The 20097-nt window shown below is 39.2% G+C and overlaps 1 protein-coding gene across 8 annotated transcripts in view; it reads left to right on the forward strand.

The window, feature by feature from the left end:
• The window catches only part of FMN1 (formin 1), a 439238-nt gene that overhangs the window by 298543 nt on the left and 120598 nt on the right, over nt 1-20097 (forward strand). Inside the window, exon 17 of one of the 8 annotated variants that reach the window (XM_077127367.1) lies at nt 3513-3902. The exons of the other annotated variants lie outside the window; for them this stretch is intronic. Coding sequence (XP_076983482.1) covers nt 3513-3601 — 89 coding nt within the window. The 3' untranslated portion in view covers nt 3602-3902. Of the gene's footprint in view, nt 1-3512; nt 3903-20097 lie in introns of those variants that run through there. 8 annotated transcript variants of the gene reach the window in all.

A 20097-nucleotide genomic window follows, 5' to 3' on the forward strand; every position in this document is an offset into this window, starting at 1 on the left:
AGAATTAGGGTCCAGGGTAGTTCTCAGGGCAGCTGTGGGGTCAGCAGTGGCAGAAGAAGACCAGTGCTTTGTTTAGTGTACCGGTCATCCCTGAATGTCCATTCCCTCTCATCTCTTGGCCCTTGTAGAACCCTTGGACTGTCCTCTTGCCTACTCTTTTCATCAGAAACTTGATATCTGTTTGATCTTTCCTCTTCTCCAGCCCTCCTTTCAGAGGATGCCTCTTTTAGGAACCCTGGCTTGGCTGCTTCCCCCTTGATATCCCTGTGAGTTTGATGATAAGTAGCAAGGGGATCAGAAGAGTGAACTGGGCAGAAAGTGGGGAGGCAGGGGTACCCTTGAATCTCCCCACTTTGGCATACCTGATTTTCTCCAGGGAGGCTTTTAGGTGTCATGTGGTGTTTCTCAGTACTCAATTGGCACTGTCCTCGGTCAATTTTAAGGAAACACTGACACTTAACTAAAGCTGGTTAAGCTGCCCTGACTTAGGAAGAAGGCTGAACATCGTCTCAGTTATTTTTCTTCTTTGTACCAGACTTCATCCAAAGATTTCAAGTACCACAAAAGTGAATGAACAAACTACAGCTCTCCTCCCACACACATTGAATATTTAAACAAAAATGCCCTGCTAATCTTTAGAGATGCCAATGTTTTTAGCACATGAAAGGTACCCAGTAAATATTTACAGAAAATACAGACCGTTGGTTCTCTAATGAATTTCTTTTTCTTCTAAATACCATCTGGCAAGATGGTCAGAGTGGTGGCGGCCTGTTTCATCTAACGTTCTCATTCAGGTTTATTCTCCTTTTCCATAAGGCCTTGGTTTGAGCTTAGATTGCATGTTTAATTGAAGAGGACATAATTTTCACACATACAGCAAAGATTTGATGAGGCTCTGAGGTTTATTGTAGCCATTAAAATGTCGTGGCTGCTGGCAAAACCGCAGAAAATGTCTAAAGCTAAACCAGATGTGATTAGCAAATGTCAAGAAGTATCGGGCCCCAGTTCTCCAAACAGGCATGACCCCTTAAAAGAATATTATTTTGAGTAGCATCACGTACAACTTATCAATAGGATGTAAATTAAACTACGATTTTGGCTGTACAGAGGTCACTGATATGAGTAGAGGTTGTCAAGAAGCATCTTTAAGTCAGACAAGGACTTTGAATAGTATTTTCAATGCAAGTAAACATAGCAAGAAGCTGATGATAAATAACATCAACTTCAACTTATTGGTTGATTACTATCTATTAGGGGCTTCACAAATGTCTTCTCCTTTAATACTTACAATGACCCTTCGAAGCAGGTATTATTGATCTTGCGCAAGATGAGGAAACTGAAGTTCATGGTGTTCAGATAATTTGCCAAGGTATTACTGTTAGTGACCTAGCCATGTTTCAAAACTAGACATGGCTGTAAAGTCAATGAGTCATAGGGCATGTCAGTACTATGACGCATCCTCCCTCTGGCCTACAAGTCCAATTGCAGATCTGATAGAACATCAGAATAGAAAGATATATATTCAGTGCATAAAGCCTCATGAATATATGTGACAGAAACAGAGTTCATGCACGCATGTGTATACACACACACATGCACACACATATACTTTTATGCCCTTACTCCCAGAACCACATATGAAAAACCTCAGAAGGAGACACAGGAAAGGATTTAACAATAGAGTAGGAAAAGGAGGACAGGGTAGATTGGCTTTCACAGTGAATAGACACAGTATGCATAGGGTTGAGAACTCAGGTTTTAGAAGCAGGTATGCCCTTTTTATTGATTTGATGAAAGTAAGATCTTAAACAAGTAACTTAACCATGAAACTACCCATTTTCTCATTTGTAAAATGTGGCAATATGATATTTACCTCATAGGACATAATGAATACACGATCCCTCAGTAAGAGAAGCTTCAATATGGCTGATTACGGGTATATACCTTTCACAGAAGAATGCACAATTTATAAAATCGGGCCCATGCTGTTGAGGGGAAAGCTGGCGGTATTTGTAGAGGAGCTAATTCCCAGAGCATTTGTGCTGCTTTTGTATTTTGTGAAGCCAGAACCAAGTTCTTGGTGCCTGGGAACATGTTTCATATTTTCTTCATTGTTCTCCATCTCTAAATAATACAATAATTTTGATTTCCCTGATACAGTGTTATTATAAGGAATAGTTGGGAATAGTTTCTTTCTTTCTTGCTCCTTGACCTTGCCATCTATGAAAGTGTCCTGTAGTCAACTTAACCTAGAAATGCTGTGTACTAAAACCATATCCTAGAGATTCATGTGCACATGAACTTGTTCTAGTCTCAGAGATATCCCGAAATAAAGATATCTGGTTAGCCCAGGTGAAAGCAAAGCAGCATTTCCTAACTGGAAAAATGGCTTTCCTTTTTTTTTTAATCCTTTCACAGAATACTTTGTAATTGGTCACAGAACATGCATTCAATGAAATATATGAAGAAGGGATTTTTTTTTTTAAAGAAGAAGGGATTTTTGATATTACTATCAAAATTTTAAAATAAGATTCTTTAAAGATCACAGTTGTTGGTTAAATGATCATTACTGGGTGACCCTGCTAGGAGGAGCTGAGATGCACAGTTAAAGCCTTTGACCCTTGATATTGCTCTTAATACTTCCTTGGCTTCACTGTCCTCTCTGGGTTTGTTATCCATGTAAACAAACCAAAGGGGTCCAATCCTCTCTGATGTCTTGATGCCTGAAAGCCAAAATAAACAACACTCATGTTATCCAAAATTTTTCTAGTGTCACCACCCCCATATTCACATTTGTTTGACATGATCCTGTGATACTATTTTCTCTTGAAAACCTCATTCTAGTTATGAAAGTAGGAAAGCTAAATGAATTTTTTTTATTGGGAAATAAGGCAGGAACTCTTTCGATCACATTGAGAAGTCAGCATACTCAGTAAAGTTTGTCCAAGAAGAAAAACAAATTGCCTTTATTAGTTAACAATAGTTGCTTAGAATTCCCTATCATTAAGATTAGACCATTTGTAGTCAACTGTTCACTACGTCTTGCCTTGGACATGATGTATTAGTTCTTTTTTACTTACATAAACCAGGAAAATGTACTTAGCGGTTAACCCCCAGAATGTTGGCTGAGATACATGATTATGAGTGTGTGTGTGATGGGTGGGTAATGGGGCCTTAAATTTCAGATGATTCCAATGAAGTCTTTTTCTCTAAAAATTTAAGATGATATATTTGAACGCATCCTTTCTTATGTAACATATAGAAATATTTGGGACTAAGTCAGTTTTGTGAAAGTAGAAGTATCTAATCTTTCTGTTACCTGTTGTTGCTTATATACTTTTTAATTCTTTTAAGTTGAGATGCAGTGTGAAATGAATACTCCGGGCACTCAAGAAAAATAAAGTTCTGCATTGTAAGTTTGAAGAGTAGCAATATCGCTAGACTACTTTCATGTTGAAGAACATCTGTCACTTATTTTGGACATTTTTGATCCCTCTGTCCTTGTTTTAAAGGAGTGACTGGATTAGCTCAGAAGCATCTGGATGAACCTCTATTCTGTACAAGTGTTCTATCTCAAGATATGCATAGCAAGAGAATATAAATTCATCCGCACACGGAGCTATATAGTTCGAGAAGTTTCTTTCTTGTAGATTTTATGGGTTATAGTTAACGTGTCCTTCATATGAAGACAGCAGATCGAATTCATTCATTTAACTCCATTCTGTCTCAAAGACCCACCAAAAAAAACAACAACAGCAACATGTGATTGAGAGTCATACAGACGATATAAATATGATCAACTAAAAGAGGGACAAGTTAGGGAAGGAGTAAGGGAGGACATGGGGCTCCTTTTTAAAAAAAAAAAAAGACATTAAAGAATATTAGACATTTTAAATTATATGTGTATATAAGCTTTGATAAAAATGTTAAAAACTGAAATAAACAAAATTCTTCTTACACATATAAAAACAGAAAACGAGAACGTTTTTAAATGGTAGTTTATCGTAGGCCTGGTGTAATAGAAATAGTTTATTTGAATATGCATATGAAATTTTGACAAAACAAGGTTGAAACACATAAATTACAGTCTACTCTCAATTATAAGACGGTAGATAAATGAGGTTGAGGATTAGCCATGGCTTTAAAGAAGTTAATGATACATTATTTTGCGCATTAATTACTACAAGTCTGCTAGACTCTATCTATTGGAAAACCTGTTTGAAACCGCATGGTAAGCAATAGACTCCCTATTGTTTCTCCTGCATGGTGGAAACAATTATCTCCTTTACTATTTAGCTCATTTACCTTAATGAACAAATTAAGTGTCTGGGCAAATAAGTTGGTGAGCTAATATTAGTGAAGTGCTCAAGGCTGAGGTGTGTGGGGCGGGGTTTGAGATTGAACGCTGATGACAAGAGGAAGCTGCCTGCAGAATTGGTCTCATCAGGGATAGTGAGGGCAGAGGGGCTGGTTAGCAGAAACAAGACCGCACATCATCTTGCCCTTTACTAATTTTTTTGTTTGAATTTTGATTTGGAGTTTTCTGTGGCATCCTAACTTCCCTGGTTAATCAGGGGTTGGCTGTGAAGGGTATGGAGGTGAGCAAATAACTGCTAAAACTAATCTACCAACTGATAATCAAATTTGTATCATTGGGGGAAGGAGACCATCACTGCTCCCCTGCCAGCCCTTTAATTAATGCAGGTTTGCCTCATCACTCTTCTCTGTGACTCTGGTTTCCTTACCTCGAGTCAGGAATCGAGGCTCCTCCCCGGTGGGAAGAAACTACCCAGTCTGTCATTCCTCTTCTGTGAAGAATCGATGTGTGTGTCCACTGCTGGAACGCAGCGTGGCCTTTGGCAGACTAAGTCAGTGAGGACTGCAGAGCCCAAGAGAAAATGTAAGAAAAGGCATTCCTAACTGTTGATAGTATCCTAGGAAGTAAAACAGACAAAAAGTTTCAAGAAGTTCTGTAATGAATGTACCTTTGAATTTACACTAGATACAGTCAGGGGCAGAGCGCTGCAAAGGAGCTGTCTGCCACCCCCACCCCCCCACCCCCACCTGTCAGGCAATGTTGGGGTGCCTTTAGGGTTGCCAGATTTAGCAAATAAAAATACAGGAGGCCCAGTTAAATTTAATTTTAAATAAGCAAGGATTTCTTTCTTTTTTTCTTTTAGTATAAGTATGTCTCAACTGTTATATGGTACAAACACTGAATAATTACTTTTCGCTTATCTCAAGTTCAAATTCAACTTCATGTTGGGTCTTTCATCTGGAGTATTGAAGAGAGTAATAAAGCCAACTAAAAAGTTCGTTTGCTTTTTATCATTATGCACTGGCAATTCTAAACTATGTCAGTGTTAAAATACTCTTCCCTGCCTGGGTGAGCGATGGACACCGGGTCTGCTGATATGTTCAGCTCTGTGTGTGCACATCCACTTCTACCCCTAATGACAACAGTTACCGTTTAATGAGTGCTTACAAAGGCACCAGCAAATTTGCTTACATTTTTTCTATTTTTTAAAACCACTTCAAAGTAGATATTCCCACCTACCTTTTAACGGGAAGGTCATTCAAGAGACTTTGCTACTAATGACAAGGTTGAGATTTGAACCAGATTTATCTGATCAGAAAGCTTGTTCTCTTTCTGGTGTGCCATACTTAAGCTTTTACTGTCTAAGGGAGCATTCCTCAAACACTAACAATATGATCTAGAATGATAAAGCTTAGTTCTCTAGTTCATCTTCTAAAGGGGCTACAGATAATGACTAGATGGAATTTAGGCTTTTTCTTGTCTCTACTTATAACCACTCAACCAATCTGCCTGTTGTGATGTCTGTCTTCCTACTTCCTGCTTGCCAATTTCTTTGTCTCTGCTTCTGTGACTCGTGTCTCTCTCCCTCTCCCTCTGACACTTACCTAGCCTATGTTTTATCCCTTCATTACCCAAAATATAAGTGAACAGATCTGCCATGATTACCCAGAGAAATAACAGAGTACTAAAGGGCCTAGACAACCTACCAGGTTTCAACACCTTCATTCTCTTTTCTATTTGTGGAAATTTTCTGTAATGGGTTCTGACACAGATGAGAAAGGTAAGGAGGCCGCTCAGGACTTATCAAGTCACACTGCTAAACAGGTCATCCCTTTGTGCTCAGGACCAGCTCTGACACTGTGCAGGGGATTCAAGAACATTTCCCAAAATTATGGATGAGTTGCCAATTTTAAAAGGCCCACAGAGAACCTCACACAATGGAGTATGAAACACATAAATATCATTTTTGTGGCATTTCAGAAGACTCAGGACATCCCAAAAATGTCTTGCGCACTTCTAGAAGAAGGTATGGGTATGTGGGAATAGGTCACACCGAGAATCATGAAGCAGGATGACTTCAGACTTGTCCATAGCAATACAGCAATCTGGAAATGATCAGTATTTCAGGATTCTGAAGGGAAATTATTCCAAATCCAGAATCCTATTTTCAAGCAAACTCTCAATCAAATATGCGAGTAGAATAAAAGTATTTTCAGTTCTAAAAAATTCTCTCTCACACAACCATCCTCAGGATACTACCAGAGAATGTGCTTTACCAAGAAAAAGGAAGACATGGGTTACAGACAATTTTAAGAAGCCATGGGGAGGGAATGTGAAGGGAATCTCTAGGATTGAGACACCAGTTTGACAGGCAGGTATGGAGAACAAACTTCCCAGATGTGATTAGGTCAAAAGAATCCTGGAGAAGATTTCTTAAGGATTATACAATTAATGCATCTGATATAGATGAATGTTTTGGCAAAAGGTTTACACAGCTAGCAATGAGTTTGGGGTTCATTTAGAGAAAAGTATAATGAAAACAAAAAATTAGAAAAAATAATTCTGGGGGGGTGGATGGCTGTGGAAGATTTGGAAAGTGATTGTGAAGGAAAGGAAAAGTAGTTAAACTAACCACATATAACAGCTGGAGACTGAGAGTTGTTTTTGTATAATCATAGCAATGTCAACCGTGAATACTGATTTCCTCAAGTCATAGTAGTGCTGTATCGGGAGAACGGGAAGGGTGCATATGTGTGGTGGGCTTGGGGGTGGGGTGGGAAGAGAGCTCTATCCTTTATAGTACATAAACAAACAAATAAAAGAAAGTGGATAGAAGTTTGTTAGAGACATGCAATGAAAGCTACAGAATAATCAAGTAAAAGTGGTTGACTCTCGGCACAAGGTATTGGAGGAAATGGGTAGAATGGAAATAGGAACTGCTGTTCTCATAAAGTGCATTTACTCTTTAAGCACGTGTAACTTTGACAAACATACAGATAAAAACAACCATAAACCAAAGCGTTTGTAAATAGTTACTTAAAGTTCATCAAAACTGGTATGTTCAAGTAGTGCTGAACTGAGATTCAGAAGATGCAGTGTTGTCTTTAGCTTAGTTCAGCCACTTACTAATCACCTATAAACCATGTAACTTTAATAGATTGCTTAACCTCTGCAATAAAATAATGATGATGATTTCTGGAATGTTGAAAGGAATATTTCAAGGGTTGACTGAGGTAATATATAAGGAAGTGCTTTGGAAGGTACTGGAGGTATTACTTACACTCATTCAGAAGCCGCACAGTCTGTAGTTTGCTGGATGCACATTGGACTATTTTAAAGAGGGAAATGAGGACTGATCCATTAAGATAGGTTTGGCTCATTTATCACCTTTTAGGAAGCTCCAGAAGACATGACTTGAATGATTATTGACCATGCCTAATTTATTAGCTCTTTTTTCCTTCACAGTCCATTTGTCCATGGCAGTAGTTCATGGAGTCTGAACTCTGTTGCGAGACTGGGTACATTAGCCAGAGTCCTGATCATGTTGCCATGGTGTTAAAAATATTTAGTTTTGCAAGCAAAGTTTTAAAAATAATAATGAAACTTTGATATGATTTATTTTTTGTAAAATTTTATTTCAATAAAACAGACCTGAGGAACTGGGTTAAATATTTCAGAAAGGCAGTGGGTTTAAAATAATGTTCAACATGGTGACTTTTGATCAGAGTATTCAATTAGGTGCAGCATCGTGGGTAAAGGTCACACAATTCCCAAATGGAATGCCTTCAAAGACGAATTGTAAAGAGAAGAGAGAAGTTACAGAAACTGGAGCCTGATTCATCTGCTTAATCAATTGGAGTAGTTTGTGTTTTCCTTTGAAGTCATGATTGTGACATCTCTAGGTGGGAAGGATGAGTTACGTTGTCCTGTCTTCCTCCTCTTGATATGCACACTCTCTTTCTACACTCTATTTATTAATCAGTCTAGTTAATAGAGTTTTGTGGGGGCTTTTCCCCCCTTTGACAAGAGACATAAAATATTGAAATAAAAGCTACTGTCATGAAATATACTGGCATATTTTTATGTCAGAAGTCCTGAATTCAAATTCTTGCTTCACAAGCAAGTCATTTGGTCTCTCCACATCTCAGTATCCTCAATACAAAAAGAAAAGTATTACTGCCTGCCTCACTGATTATTTGAGAGGATGCAGTAGGATCATATGAAGAAAAACCCTTTGTGGAATTTAAACCAAAGATGTAATGCTAATCCTTGGTTCCCTTTGTGCCTTCATACTCGACATCCAGTCCGTCAGCAAGTCCTGTAGTCTCTGCCTTCAAAACGTATTCCAAGTTAATCCATCACTCTCCATTCCCAGTCCAAACCACTGCCTTCTTTCACTGGGCCAGGACAATGGACTCCTAATAGGTTTCTCTGCTCCACACCTGCCCTACCTTCAACCCAGTCTCCACCCGTCAGACAGGACATGCCACTTTGTTGCTTCATATTCATTGCTTTTGGAATAAAATCCAAGTTCATAACTATGACCCTCAAGTTTCTACACGATTTGACCATGTCTACCTTTCTAGTACCATCCCATGCCACACATCCCTCTCTTCCTGCCCCCCACACTCCAGCTACTTAGGCCTTCTTTGTCTTCCAATGTGACAAGCTAGTTTCTGCTTTAGGGCCTTTGCAGAAGCTATTCCCTCTCCCAAGAATGCATACCTTTCAGTTATTCCCATGCCTTGGCTCTTCCCTGACTACCCAATCTACTGCAATCACCTAGTCTCTCTCTACTACAGTCCTCTATTTTGATAATGCTGTTCTGTTTATTTTTTTATATGCTTTTTTTCTCTTTCTACACCAGAATGTAAGCCTGGTTCAGGGGGCAGGGATCTAATATGTTTTTGTTTTACTAGTTTTTACATCTACTGTCTCAGCCAGCACCTATCAAAGAAGAGAGGGTTTAACCAATATTTGCTAAATGAATGAAAAGATGAATGAACAAATGAGTAAATGATAGAAAAGACTCAACTTCAAATAATTGCTGACATGGCTTTTAGAAATTAGATTGCTTCCTTGTGGCCAAAGATGTCAAATGAGTATCAGTGGGTAAAAGCTTTAGAGAGATGGGTTTTGTACCTGTCCAAAGGGAAAATTGATGGCCTTGGGTATTAGATTCTTCACCATTGATTTATTCAAGCTCCTGATGGGAAACTATATTATTGTTGATGAGTAGGGTAAATATCCAAGCCAGCATTTCTAAGATTATTACAACTGGGCTATTTTGGTGCATTCTGTAGTTCTACTTATTCAGTAAGTATATTGGGCTCTTCCACAGACTTAATTAGGACAAAATAAAGATCACTGGAATTTTAGACATTTACAGGACATAAAAGTTAACTGTAAAATTATGTCAGGCATGACTCTCAGGAGTTCTCTTTATTCAGTGACTCACAAGAATCTGCTCTTGGATTAACTATACCTCAAAAATTTTAGGATTGATAATACTTAAAAGTAATCTCTGTGGAGTAGAAGCTCTTATCCAGTGTTGTCAGTTGCTGGAAAAAAGTTAGCCGAAATCAGGAATAATAGAAAATTATATTTGCATCTTTTAGTCTTTTGCTTCAAAACAAGTTAAATTTAGCCTTATTTATCAATGTTTTGATGAAGGGCTGAGACCTTTTCTCAAATTATGGATCTGTTGAATGGAATTCTGAAGGTCTTCGTTACATACTCCACATCTATAATGGATCATCTCTGGCCTTTTGTTGTTTTTTTTAAAGTGGAGTGACAGCACTTGCAAAAATCACCAAGGCATCTTTTTATAAGTTATAATTGTTCTCAATCTTTAATAACTGTCTTGTCCAAACCTAACTTTTATATTATCATTTTATTTTGGAATAATTTTTAATTTAGAGAGAAGTTACAAATGCAGTTCAGAGAGTTCTCATATACCCTTTCCCCAATTTCCTCCCTTGTTAACATCTTACATTACCATGATATATTTGTCAAAACGGAGAAACTGACACTGACACATTACTACCAATTAAATAACGGATTCTGTTTGGATTTCACCAGTTTCTCCACCAGTGTCCTCTTTGTGTTGCAGGATCCAATCCTGGCTGCCAAACTGCATTTAGTTGCCCATGTCTTCTAGTCTCCACTGGTCTTCCACATCTGTTTTATTTATTTATTTATTTTGGCATGGGCAGGCACTGGAAATCAAACCCGGGTCTCCGGCATGGCAGGCAAGAATTCTGCCACTGAGCCATCATTGCACCACCCTCCACATCTGATTTTGACAACCATGTTTTAACTTCTTCCATGTAAATTTATAGGAACAGTGATTTTCACAATCATTCTCTGTAGTTTACCATCAATTAATTAAATCATGCAATTGCAATAAAAAGTACTGGCATAGACAGGTTTAGAAATAGCAGAATCACTCTTGATGAGAATTCTGCTTAATGGTGAGAAGAAGTGCTCAGGGAAAACTGAGAATAGCCATCCAGCTGCTAACTTTCAGTGTGCCTCAGCGTCAGGGGGAACAGAAGGTAGCCTTCATTTGGCAAGTCTATTAAAAGAAGTGTTTTTTAATATTTTCCATTCAAAAGTGTAAACTCTCTCATAAAGAAAAAGGTATCAGTGTGGTTATGACGGTGACATTTTACCTGTGGGTTATTGTGCTTCACCTTTTGAAGTGGATAGGGTAGGCATATATAGAGGAGAAAACTGAGTTTCTGAGGTAGGAAATACCTATAGGAAGGGGAGGAAGATAGGAAGCATCCAAGATAGGCTCACACCACCAGGTACAGTGCTCCTTGTGTTTTTTTTGATTGCCATGCGAGTGCTCAAGCTACATTACCATAAACTTGTGTCAGGCCAGAATGTTTTCTTCACAGAAATAGACTTGTGGGTGCTTTTGTGAATATGAAAAATATTTTTCTGCCCATGTAAATTGTGTATCTTGGACTCCATAGAAGATTCACAATCCGCAATCACAACTTTTCATGTCAGACAACCAAATAAGTGAGGTTAGAAGAAAAACCTCTTGAGCCCCAGAAAAGGGGGAGGATTAGAGTTTTTGCCAATGTCCTTATCTAATTCTCTCCGAGATTGTATTTAATGCTTCAGTCTGGTTGTTAGGTGAACTGTGACTTTTTTATTTTTTTTTTGAGTCCCATAGAAAGATCATTCCCACCTGGGAATCTGCAGCTCTTCCTTGGGTAAAACTTGTGCCATTTAATCACCCAACTTCCCATGGCCTTCTGTTTCCCCATTTTAAATGAAGGGGTCTAGAATGTGTCTTCTAGAGCCTCTTCCAATACTGGTACTCAGTGATATTTAGCTTATATTTACCTAGTCCCTTATAGTTTGCAATGCTCTTTCACAGATAATCCACATCTTTTCTAGAACTTTCTTGGAGATGGAAGGGTAGAAGACAGGCTAACACAAGGCAAGGGGTCTGACATGGGTTCAGACCCTGATGAGCCATTTACTCATCCTTACCTAAAAAATAAACCAGGCTTATATAGGGTTCTTGTGAGCAGCAAACCCATATAACACCTGTAAAGCAGACTGGGGTCTAAGATACTTATAGCCATAGAGGACCAATTATTTTTTTATCATACAGGTTAAGAACTTAAGAACATGGGAATAATTCAAGGAATTATTGGATACAGACATAAAACTCAATATGTGCAGACAAACATAAGGAGAAAAAGCCCAAAGGAAACATATTAACTCTAAATATACTGAGACTGCTAGTGTGACTGTATTTTTAAGCTAATTTTCGTCACCCTTTGATGCCCTTTAAACCTCCATCAAATCTCCAGCTATCCAAAACCAAAAATAAAAACTGCAAAATACGAGGAGGGGCCTTGTTTGACCTTTTCAATCAAGTCATTTGTTCAGCAAATATTTATTCAGAGCACCGAGTTAGATGCTAATTTTTAAATAAACTCACTGAAATTCAAGTCGTTTATAAACACATTTTAAGGGAAAGTGTTACCCCATTTTCTAGGGGAGAAATTTACTCATACTTACTCTTCTGATTTCCATTCTGCCGAAAACAAGAATCTGACTGTTCCTAAGAACAAGGATTAAACTTGCCCATCTGTCTGATAAAGGTGGGAAGGTGGAAAGGCTCACATTTTGCCTTTCAGCTGTTCTGCAGATTCACAAAAACATTTGTAAAGCCCTTTTCTGACTGTGATACTTCAAGGAGAATCAGGAAATATTTGGTACCTCCTGTTTCTGAGACAATATACCTTGGACTTATAAATATCTAATTTTTTTTCCTCCCAATCCAGGACACCCTCCCCTAAGCCCTCACCCCACCTCTAAACTGAGTGTTGTAAATTCAGACTGAGTTTTAAAACTTGATGTGTACGTGTAGCATATTTTATTTGTCTTCTTTAAAGCTATTATAAAATTAATTGTGAATAATAATCAGTGGATATTGAAGTCAATGAAATGGGGTAAAAATTAAAAGGTAGCTACTCTAATAAGCATGATTAAGCGATTGAGCAGTTTGCCAGTCATATCGCAAGTACATGGCTCATTTAAAGACTAAGGCTGGTTCCGGGGGCTCCTGGTCCAACAGGAGATAGCTTGGTTGGCCCTCCCTTACTTTCAAATGTTATTGCTTAAGCCCCTTAATGTCAAGACTGAGGATGTGGAGGGAGTTTGAGACATTTCAGAATCTGTTCAACTCAGCCCTTCCCAGGAGATACTTGTTGTCACCATTTGAGCTGTTTCATTCCTCAGAGTGAGCCCTGCCCAGCATTTCCCCTCCCCTCTAACAGTATTCCCCATCCTTCCTAACACACACTCACATCCCATGTCACCAAATGGCAGCCCCCTGTTGCAGACTTCACCTAGGTTCTGGAATGTTGGCTCCCAGGGGCTGCTGGACCAGGAACTTTCTCTGGGTCATAACTCAAGAGAGAGGTAGAATCATTGACAGGTTTACGGGAGAGCACGGCTTTAAATAGCTCAGGTCAGTGTCTGCAGGCTTCCCGGTAATACCACTAGCAGAGTCCAGCAAGCAAGACTATTGGCCACATTGTTAGGCTCTCTAAACTATTTCTGATTTTTACTTTTATTTTCAGACACGTCCTAAGAACTCCTGACTCCCAGCAAATTGACAAGGCAGTCCTCTTTATAAGAAGCCTTGTTTATAGAACACAGTTCTCCGGACAGATTTACAAGTGTCTGCGGAGTTTTTAAGATGATTGCCTAACAGGCATTAAGTGAGGCGCATAGAACTTTGTAAATATTTTAACTGGAATAGGGATTTTTTTTTTCTTAACTCCTGAGCCAAATATTGCATTAAATCTGAAGACAGTGGCAAACTGATTAGTAGTGGTTGCCAGCTCCACGCTTTGCCAGTGATTCCCATGGCCAAAACTAGATACCAGAATCCATCGACTCGTTTAGGTTATGTGTTTTAAAATAGCTTAGCATTCTTTTCATTGCCCTCTTTTCCTCCTGCCTTTCCATCTTTCCTCCTTTACTATTCTCGTGGTTCATTTAGACATAAACACTTTCCAAAGTAGAAATTACGGTTAATGTGACTAACTAGTAGGGCCGATATGGGAACATGGACCTGGGGCCAGAGAAGCGTTGGAAGGCTTGCAGCTGTCCTGGTTGAGCAATGTGGAAACAGGTTCCGTTTTTTGCTAATGGGCTTGTGTATCTTAATCTCTGGCTTCTGTAACCAGCTGTTGCATTGCTGGAAGGGAAATAGTCCTAAAGTCAGCGTTGCTGCCTCTTCCACTTGCTCATTTTCTTGAATCGTAAAGAGATAGGACCAGTGTTTTCAAGATTTGTATATGAGAACAAGTCCAGCATGTAATTCTAGTTAAAAAAAAAAAAAGGAAAAGAGAAAAGAACTGCAATGATACAATCATTTTGGTTCCAAAGAAAATATTTTTTATTTGAGCATTCCTATAGGAAAACCATTTTCCTGAGTTGAGCAATGAATGAGATGTATTGCTTTATCTTGAGTATAATTTATGTGGGAGTGGAACAGAGCTTTTGCTTTGTCTTTGCTTACTCTGTTCAGCAAACTTTTAATTTGTACCCACTGATTTTCACTCAAGCTATGCTTGTATTTTTTCTTTAAGTAGGACTAACTTGGTTATCCAAGAATGTAGGCCACTATCTTTTCAACACAAATGGCTGGAAGTCTAACCAGAGGTCTAGATGTTCTTAATCAGCAGGTCTGAGCATCTTAAAGTTGTGTGTGTTTGTAACTACATATGTATGTTTAAAAAAAAAACAATCTAAGTGTTTAAGTAAATTTGCCTATAGTCCTTCCCTCACCCCAAATTCAGATGGCTATGCTGATATCGTCAGTAATATAATTTACATTCAAATTAAATGTGATACTTTAGAGCTTTTAACAAAAGCTTCTTTCATGTACAAGCCTCAAACCTAGTCTTCTCTGATTAATCCCAATTTTTATATATCGTTATCTTCTCAGAGGAGTAAAACCTATCATTGCATAATGATCATCTCACAATTTTCTGTTCTAGGACATAAGAACGTCAAACTCAAGGGCCATACCCCTAGGTTACAGTGATAGGTATAGTTTTAGCTTGTATGGAGCCAACCACCACTGTATAGAAGTACAGAAGGCCACATGATTTCGTTTTCAAAACCTCTCCCATTTTGGTACAACCCAATAGAAAAGTAGTTTGGCCACTAAGCATGAAGAGCTCTAAAAATGTTTTTCTTTTACCCATTAATTTAATTTCTCACATCTATTCAAAAGAAATAACCTTAAATTCAGGTTAAGTTTGTATGTATATCAATGTGACTAAAAGCCTGATTCATTTTGGGACTAAGATAGTAAGAACTTTATAGTCCTCCCACAGCAGAAGTGTTCATTGAACTACTTGATGAAATTTTATATGGTTATTAAACACAGTACTTATAGGTTTTTTGAACTAATAAGGGAGAGTGCTTATGATATGTTTAACAGAAAGAATCAAGGTACAAAAGTATCTTTATCAAATTTAAGTAGATAAAAAAAAAGAATTAAAGACAACCCCTATAAAATTGTGGTGGGAGGAGAGGCAGTGATACCATGATGGAGTCATTGAAAGGAGATGTACCAAAGTATTAAATGGTAGCTATGTTCTGGTCATGGTGTCATGAATTATTTTTTCTAGTTTTTTATATATATATACATTTTAAAATTTCATTATGTATATATGCTAACATCATTTTCTTTTTAGAAGCTATTGGTGCTCTCCTCCCCAAGTTGAGTCCCTTCCCCTTCAGATGCCCAGTAGCTTCATGTATGGGGCTGCCTCCCTAAGGCCGTCTGTTGTGTGGTCCACCTGGAGAGCAGAACCTTGCTGAATGTGCCTTTCGCTTCCATTCTAACACAGCTGTCTTGTGTATGGCCTGAAATCCTTGACCTTTGCAAACCAGTCTGATGAAGAACTTTGTGTTAATGTGTTAACGAATTCTTCTTTAACCATGTTTCCCTTTTTACCTAACCTATATGCGTTTATTAAAGAAATCTTCCGGAGTTAACATCTTAGTTCAACGGAAAGCTTCTCATTGTGGCGATTTCCCTGGGATCAGTGGAAGGGATGTTTTTGAATAAATGGATGAACATTTTAACACCCTATAAATCAAATCATGCCCAATCCATCTATGTTTAGACCTAGTCATGGGTAGGTGATTAATGAATATTTCTCATGTTAATTTCTCACAGACCAAACTGCATCCATAACCGCATAATCATCACAGTGGAAATTCTGACTCAGCTGTGATGTTTGATAGGAGGAACTTGTGAATAGTGCTTTAGACAATTCCATGCAAACTGTAGTCGTGGCCCTGCTTCACAAGTCTTTCCAAAAGTCTTAAAGCATATTGGCATGTCCTCACTTGGCCCTGTCACTTCTGCTTAAATTTTTTCATGGAGACTACTCATGATCATGGGACATGAAGGTGATGTTGGTCTTGGGAAGCCTCCCTCTGTGGAGTGAATCAGCATCATGGGATTCTCCTGGGCTCAAGCTTCCTGGTGGGTTTATTTTTACACAATATTCCTCTGGGGAAAGGGGGAATCCACACTCTGAAGGACTGTTTGTCTTCTATACCTGATCGTAGAGTTAGCCTAGAGAACTTCTTGTAGAGGATGATTTTCATGAGATAAGGCCTTGATGAGTTTTCCTGAAGGATTAAAGGAAGAGTGTTTCTAAGGAGGCTTACTGCCATCAAAGGAAACTGCATTTAAAACCTCCCAAACAGATAGAACTGATCCTATATTAAAGACACTAAGAAAACAACTATTTCATGGCCTCCATTGACCTTTAGTTCTTGGCAGGGGAAACTGGAGCTAACTTTTAGGCCTACCTCCAACTCCTTCTCCATTCTGCTGCCCTTTCTCTAGAATAACTGCTTAAACAAGTAGTTATAATATCTGTCTCCAATGACCTCAGCCCTTGCCAATCAAGCATCTCTCCACTCACTCGCTCTCCCTTATGCTCCGCTGGAACTTTGCTGTCAAACCCTCCAGTGTCCTCCATGTTGTTAGATTTTGGTGGCCACTTTTCTGTCTTCACCTTACTTGACCTTAAAACAATACTGCACAGAGTTGACTGCTCTCTCTTTCTTGCAATACTGTTTTTCCTCTCAGGTAGTATGATAACACACTTCTGCTTTTCTGCTTATGTTTATCCTCCATACAGGACAAACAGGAGGTGAGGCAGCCAAAGTGCTTACAACCCCTTCTTTTCTCCAGCTGCCTTCTCTCTGTAGCAATCCATCTACTTCCATGGCTTTAAATAATAATTTCATGCCAATGACTTTCCAACATGTATTCCTATCCCCACCATGCATTCTGGACTGCAGGCTTTTATATATAATTTGAGTGGCTGATTGCGGTCTCAAACTTAACATGTCCCAAATAGCACTCTTGATTTTTCCCCTCAAACTTGCTCCTTCTCCAATCTTCCTTATCTTTTTAATAGTAACGCCATCCATCCAGTTACTCAAATTGAAGCCTGTGTAAAATCCTCCAGCGGATTTCTCCTGGTCTCAGAATTAAATCCAAATTCCCCACCCCGTCCTGCAAGACCCACAGTTGTTACCCTGCTTACCTATTTGCCCTATTCCAGTCTCCCCACCTCCTCCCCCTTGGCCTTGGGTCTGCTGCCACCCTGGGCTGCACCAACATTCTCTCTCACCTTTCCTCCCTCTTCTACCCTTGCCCCCATTCAGTTTCTTCCCAGTACTACAGCCAAGGTGATGTTGTTACAACAGGTTGTGTCTGTCTTCTGCTCAAAACAGCCTACAAGTGCCCATCTTATTCAGAGGAAGAGTAAAATTCCTAAAAAGGGCCAAAAACCCCTATCAGGTCTGGCCCCCTGCCTCCTCCTCTTAGCACCATCCCCCAGCACTTTCCTTGTGCTTTTCCACTTTATTCACATCGTCTCCTTGCTGGGTCTTGGAGCTCATGTGCTTTCTTTTCTCTCTGCCTAGGTCAGTCTTCCCCAGATGTCTGCGCAGCTCTCTCCCTTGTTCTGGCTAAGTCTGTAGTCAGCTTCACAGTCAGGCTTTTCTGGACAACTCAGTTTAAAATTGTACGCCCCCTACTTCTGTGGTACTTCCTAGCCTCCTCACCCTGCTTTATTTTTCTTCATAGCACTTCTTACCATCTGACATACTATATAACTGTATATTAGAGAGACGTGGAAAAATACCAGTGAAACTGAAGGCACCTGTGTTAAACTTTATGTCACTCCTGAATTTTCAGGAGTCTTTTTCTACCTTGTCTGTCCCAAGGTCTCAATATTTCTCCAGAACTCACCAACATGGTTGGAAGAAAAATGCTAATCAAGTACCTTCTTACTACTCCCCTCAGTCTGTAACCTGGGAGACATTTGGGGTTAGGTTTTTGCCCTTACGGAAGCCCTTTTTATCAAAATTTCGGCAATAAGATTCTGGAGACCTGGGAATGAGAAATGATCTGTGACTGAGCTCCAGACCTAAGTTACCCCAAATGGCCTATACATTTGCATAATGCTTTACTCTTGCTCATGATATTTCCTTTTCCTGAAACAGCTTTCCTCACTCTCCTTGGCTGACTGCCTCACTCCTCCTTGGCCTTGGTGATTCAGCTCATAAGTTTTCCCCTCTGGTGGGCTTTGGCTGGCCACCACCCAACCCCAATCTGAATTAAAAGCCCCTACCCAATGTCCCATGACCCCACGCTGTATTATAACTTGTTGAGTTCCTGTCTCACACTGTTTCTAGACTGTTTGAAAGGAGAGATAACCAGTAGATCTTGTTAAATTTTGTGACCCCAGCATTTAGAGCAGTAGCATTTAGCAGTACTGGGTAACTGTTTTGACTGTCTGAGGATCTGCACAACTTACACTCACACTCATAGTAGGACTAGTAACCACTCTGTCTCCTGTATTCTAAGAGAAATTTACTCCAGTATCCCACCTCTGTTTTAAAAAAAAAAGCCATCCTTAAGAGTTGAAAGAAGGGATTGGAGGAATGCAGAATGCACGGGCAGGGAGGGGGTGCCTCTTCTTCCTTGTAAGGTATATTTATTCTACACAAGGTACGAACCCAGCACAAAATTCATCCCTGCTTTAGTGTGCACAACCCACACTGACTCACAGTCAATTGTGAGAGCAGAACACTGTAGTGAATCTGTGGGGAGACGCAAGAGGTCAGCCTACTCCAATCTCTCCTGTTTCCCTTTCTTCCTACTGTTTTCTAGCTGTATCCATCTCTCCTTCTTAAAGAGATCCAAACTCTCTCTCTGTCATGAAAAACAGCACCTCCATTCCCCTGAAGCCGGGTTACTAGCCAACACTCATCCAGACCCATGTCTGAGGATTGAAGGGTGCACAATGCTAAGTATTTATCAAGATTTTTCCTTCCAATAATGGTGATTTCCTTCCTAAGAATTTTGAATCTAGCTGTCTGAGATGTTTTAAAAATATGTCTTATACCTCGAGTGAATGAATGTGAATGAAAATGGCATGATATTCAGTCTACTTGCATTTTCTTTATCCATCTACATGTGTTGTGCACATACACATAAAAAGACACATTTATGGATGTATATGTGTGCATGTGTGTACACCCACTTACATCTATACACAAGGACCAAATTAAGGCACTAATGTCTGTGCTGCATTTGTAAAAGTTTTAAACCTATTGGTCTAACAAATACCCACTGGGTATCCTAATGGGCTAGGCTTTGATGTAGTTGCTAGAGCTGTAACTCTGAGCAAAATATCCTTTTTCTATCTAATGGGGGAGACAAATAATTGTGAAAATACTTGAGAGTCACTGTCTTAGAGATGATTCCTGAGATGTTTGCCTTGATGAAATTGTCAACGGAGAGAATATAATGTGATAAGAGAAGAAACACTTAAGGTGTCAAGCCTTAAAGGACTCAAACATTTAACGGCCAAATAGATGAGGCTGCAATGGGACAGGGCTGTAAAGGAGAAGAAGCAGTCAGTGAGGCAGGAATGGGAAACACAGAAGTTGAAGGAGAAAGTATTCCAAGAAATGGGAAGTGGTCAGCAGAGTGGAATCCCGCAGTGAAGTCAAGTAAGATGACAGGAAAAAAAAAAGGAAAAGACAGCAAGAGGGGTTCATTACCTTAAAAAGCTTCCTTAGGGTTATAATGGAGGTATAGTAACTTTTACAGGGTCTGGGAGTGAGTGAGAAGTGAGAAATAGAGAAAGTGAATATGGGCAAGTTTTTCAAGATGATTTGGCTGT

The sequence above is a fragment of the Tamandua tetradactyla genome, chromosome 14 (assembly GCF_023851605.1).
Source record: "Tamandua tetradactyla isolate mTamTet1 chromosome 14, mTamTet1.pri, whole genome shotgun sequence".
Taxonomy (NCBI): Eukaryota; Metazoa; Chordata; class Mammalia; order Pilosa; family Myrmecophagidae; genus Tamandua; species Tamandua tetradactyla.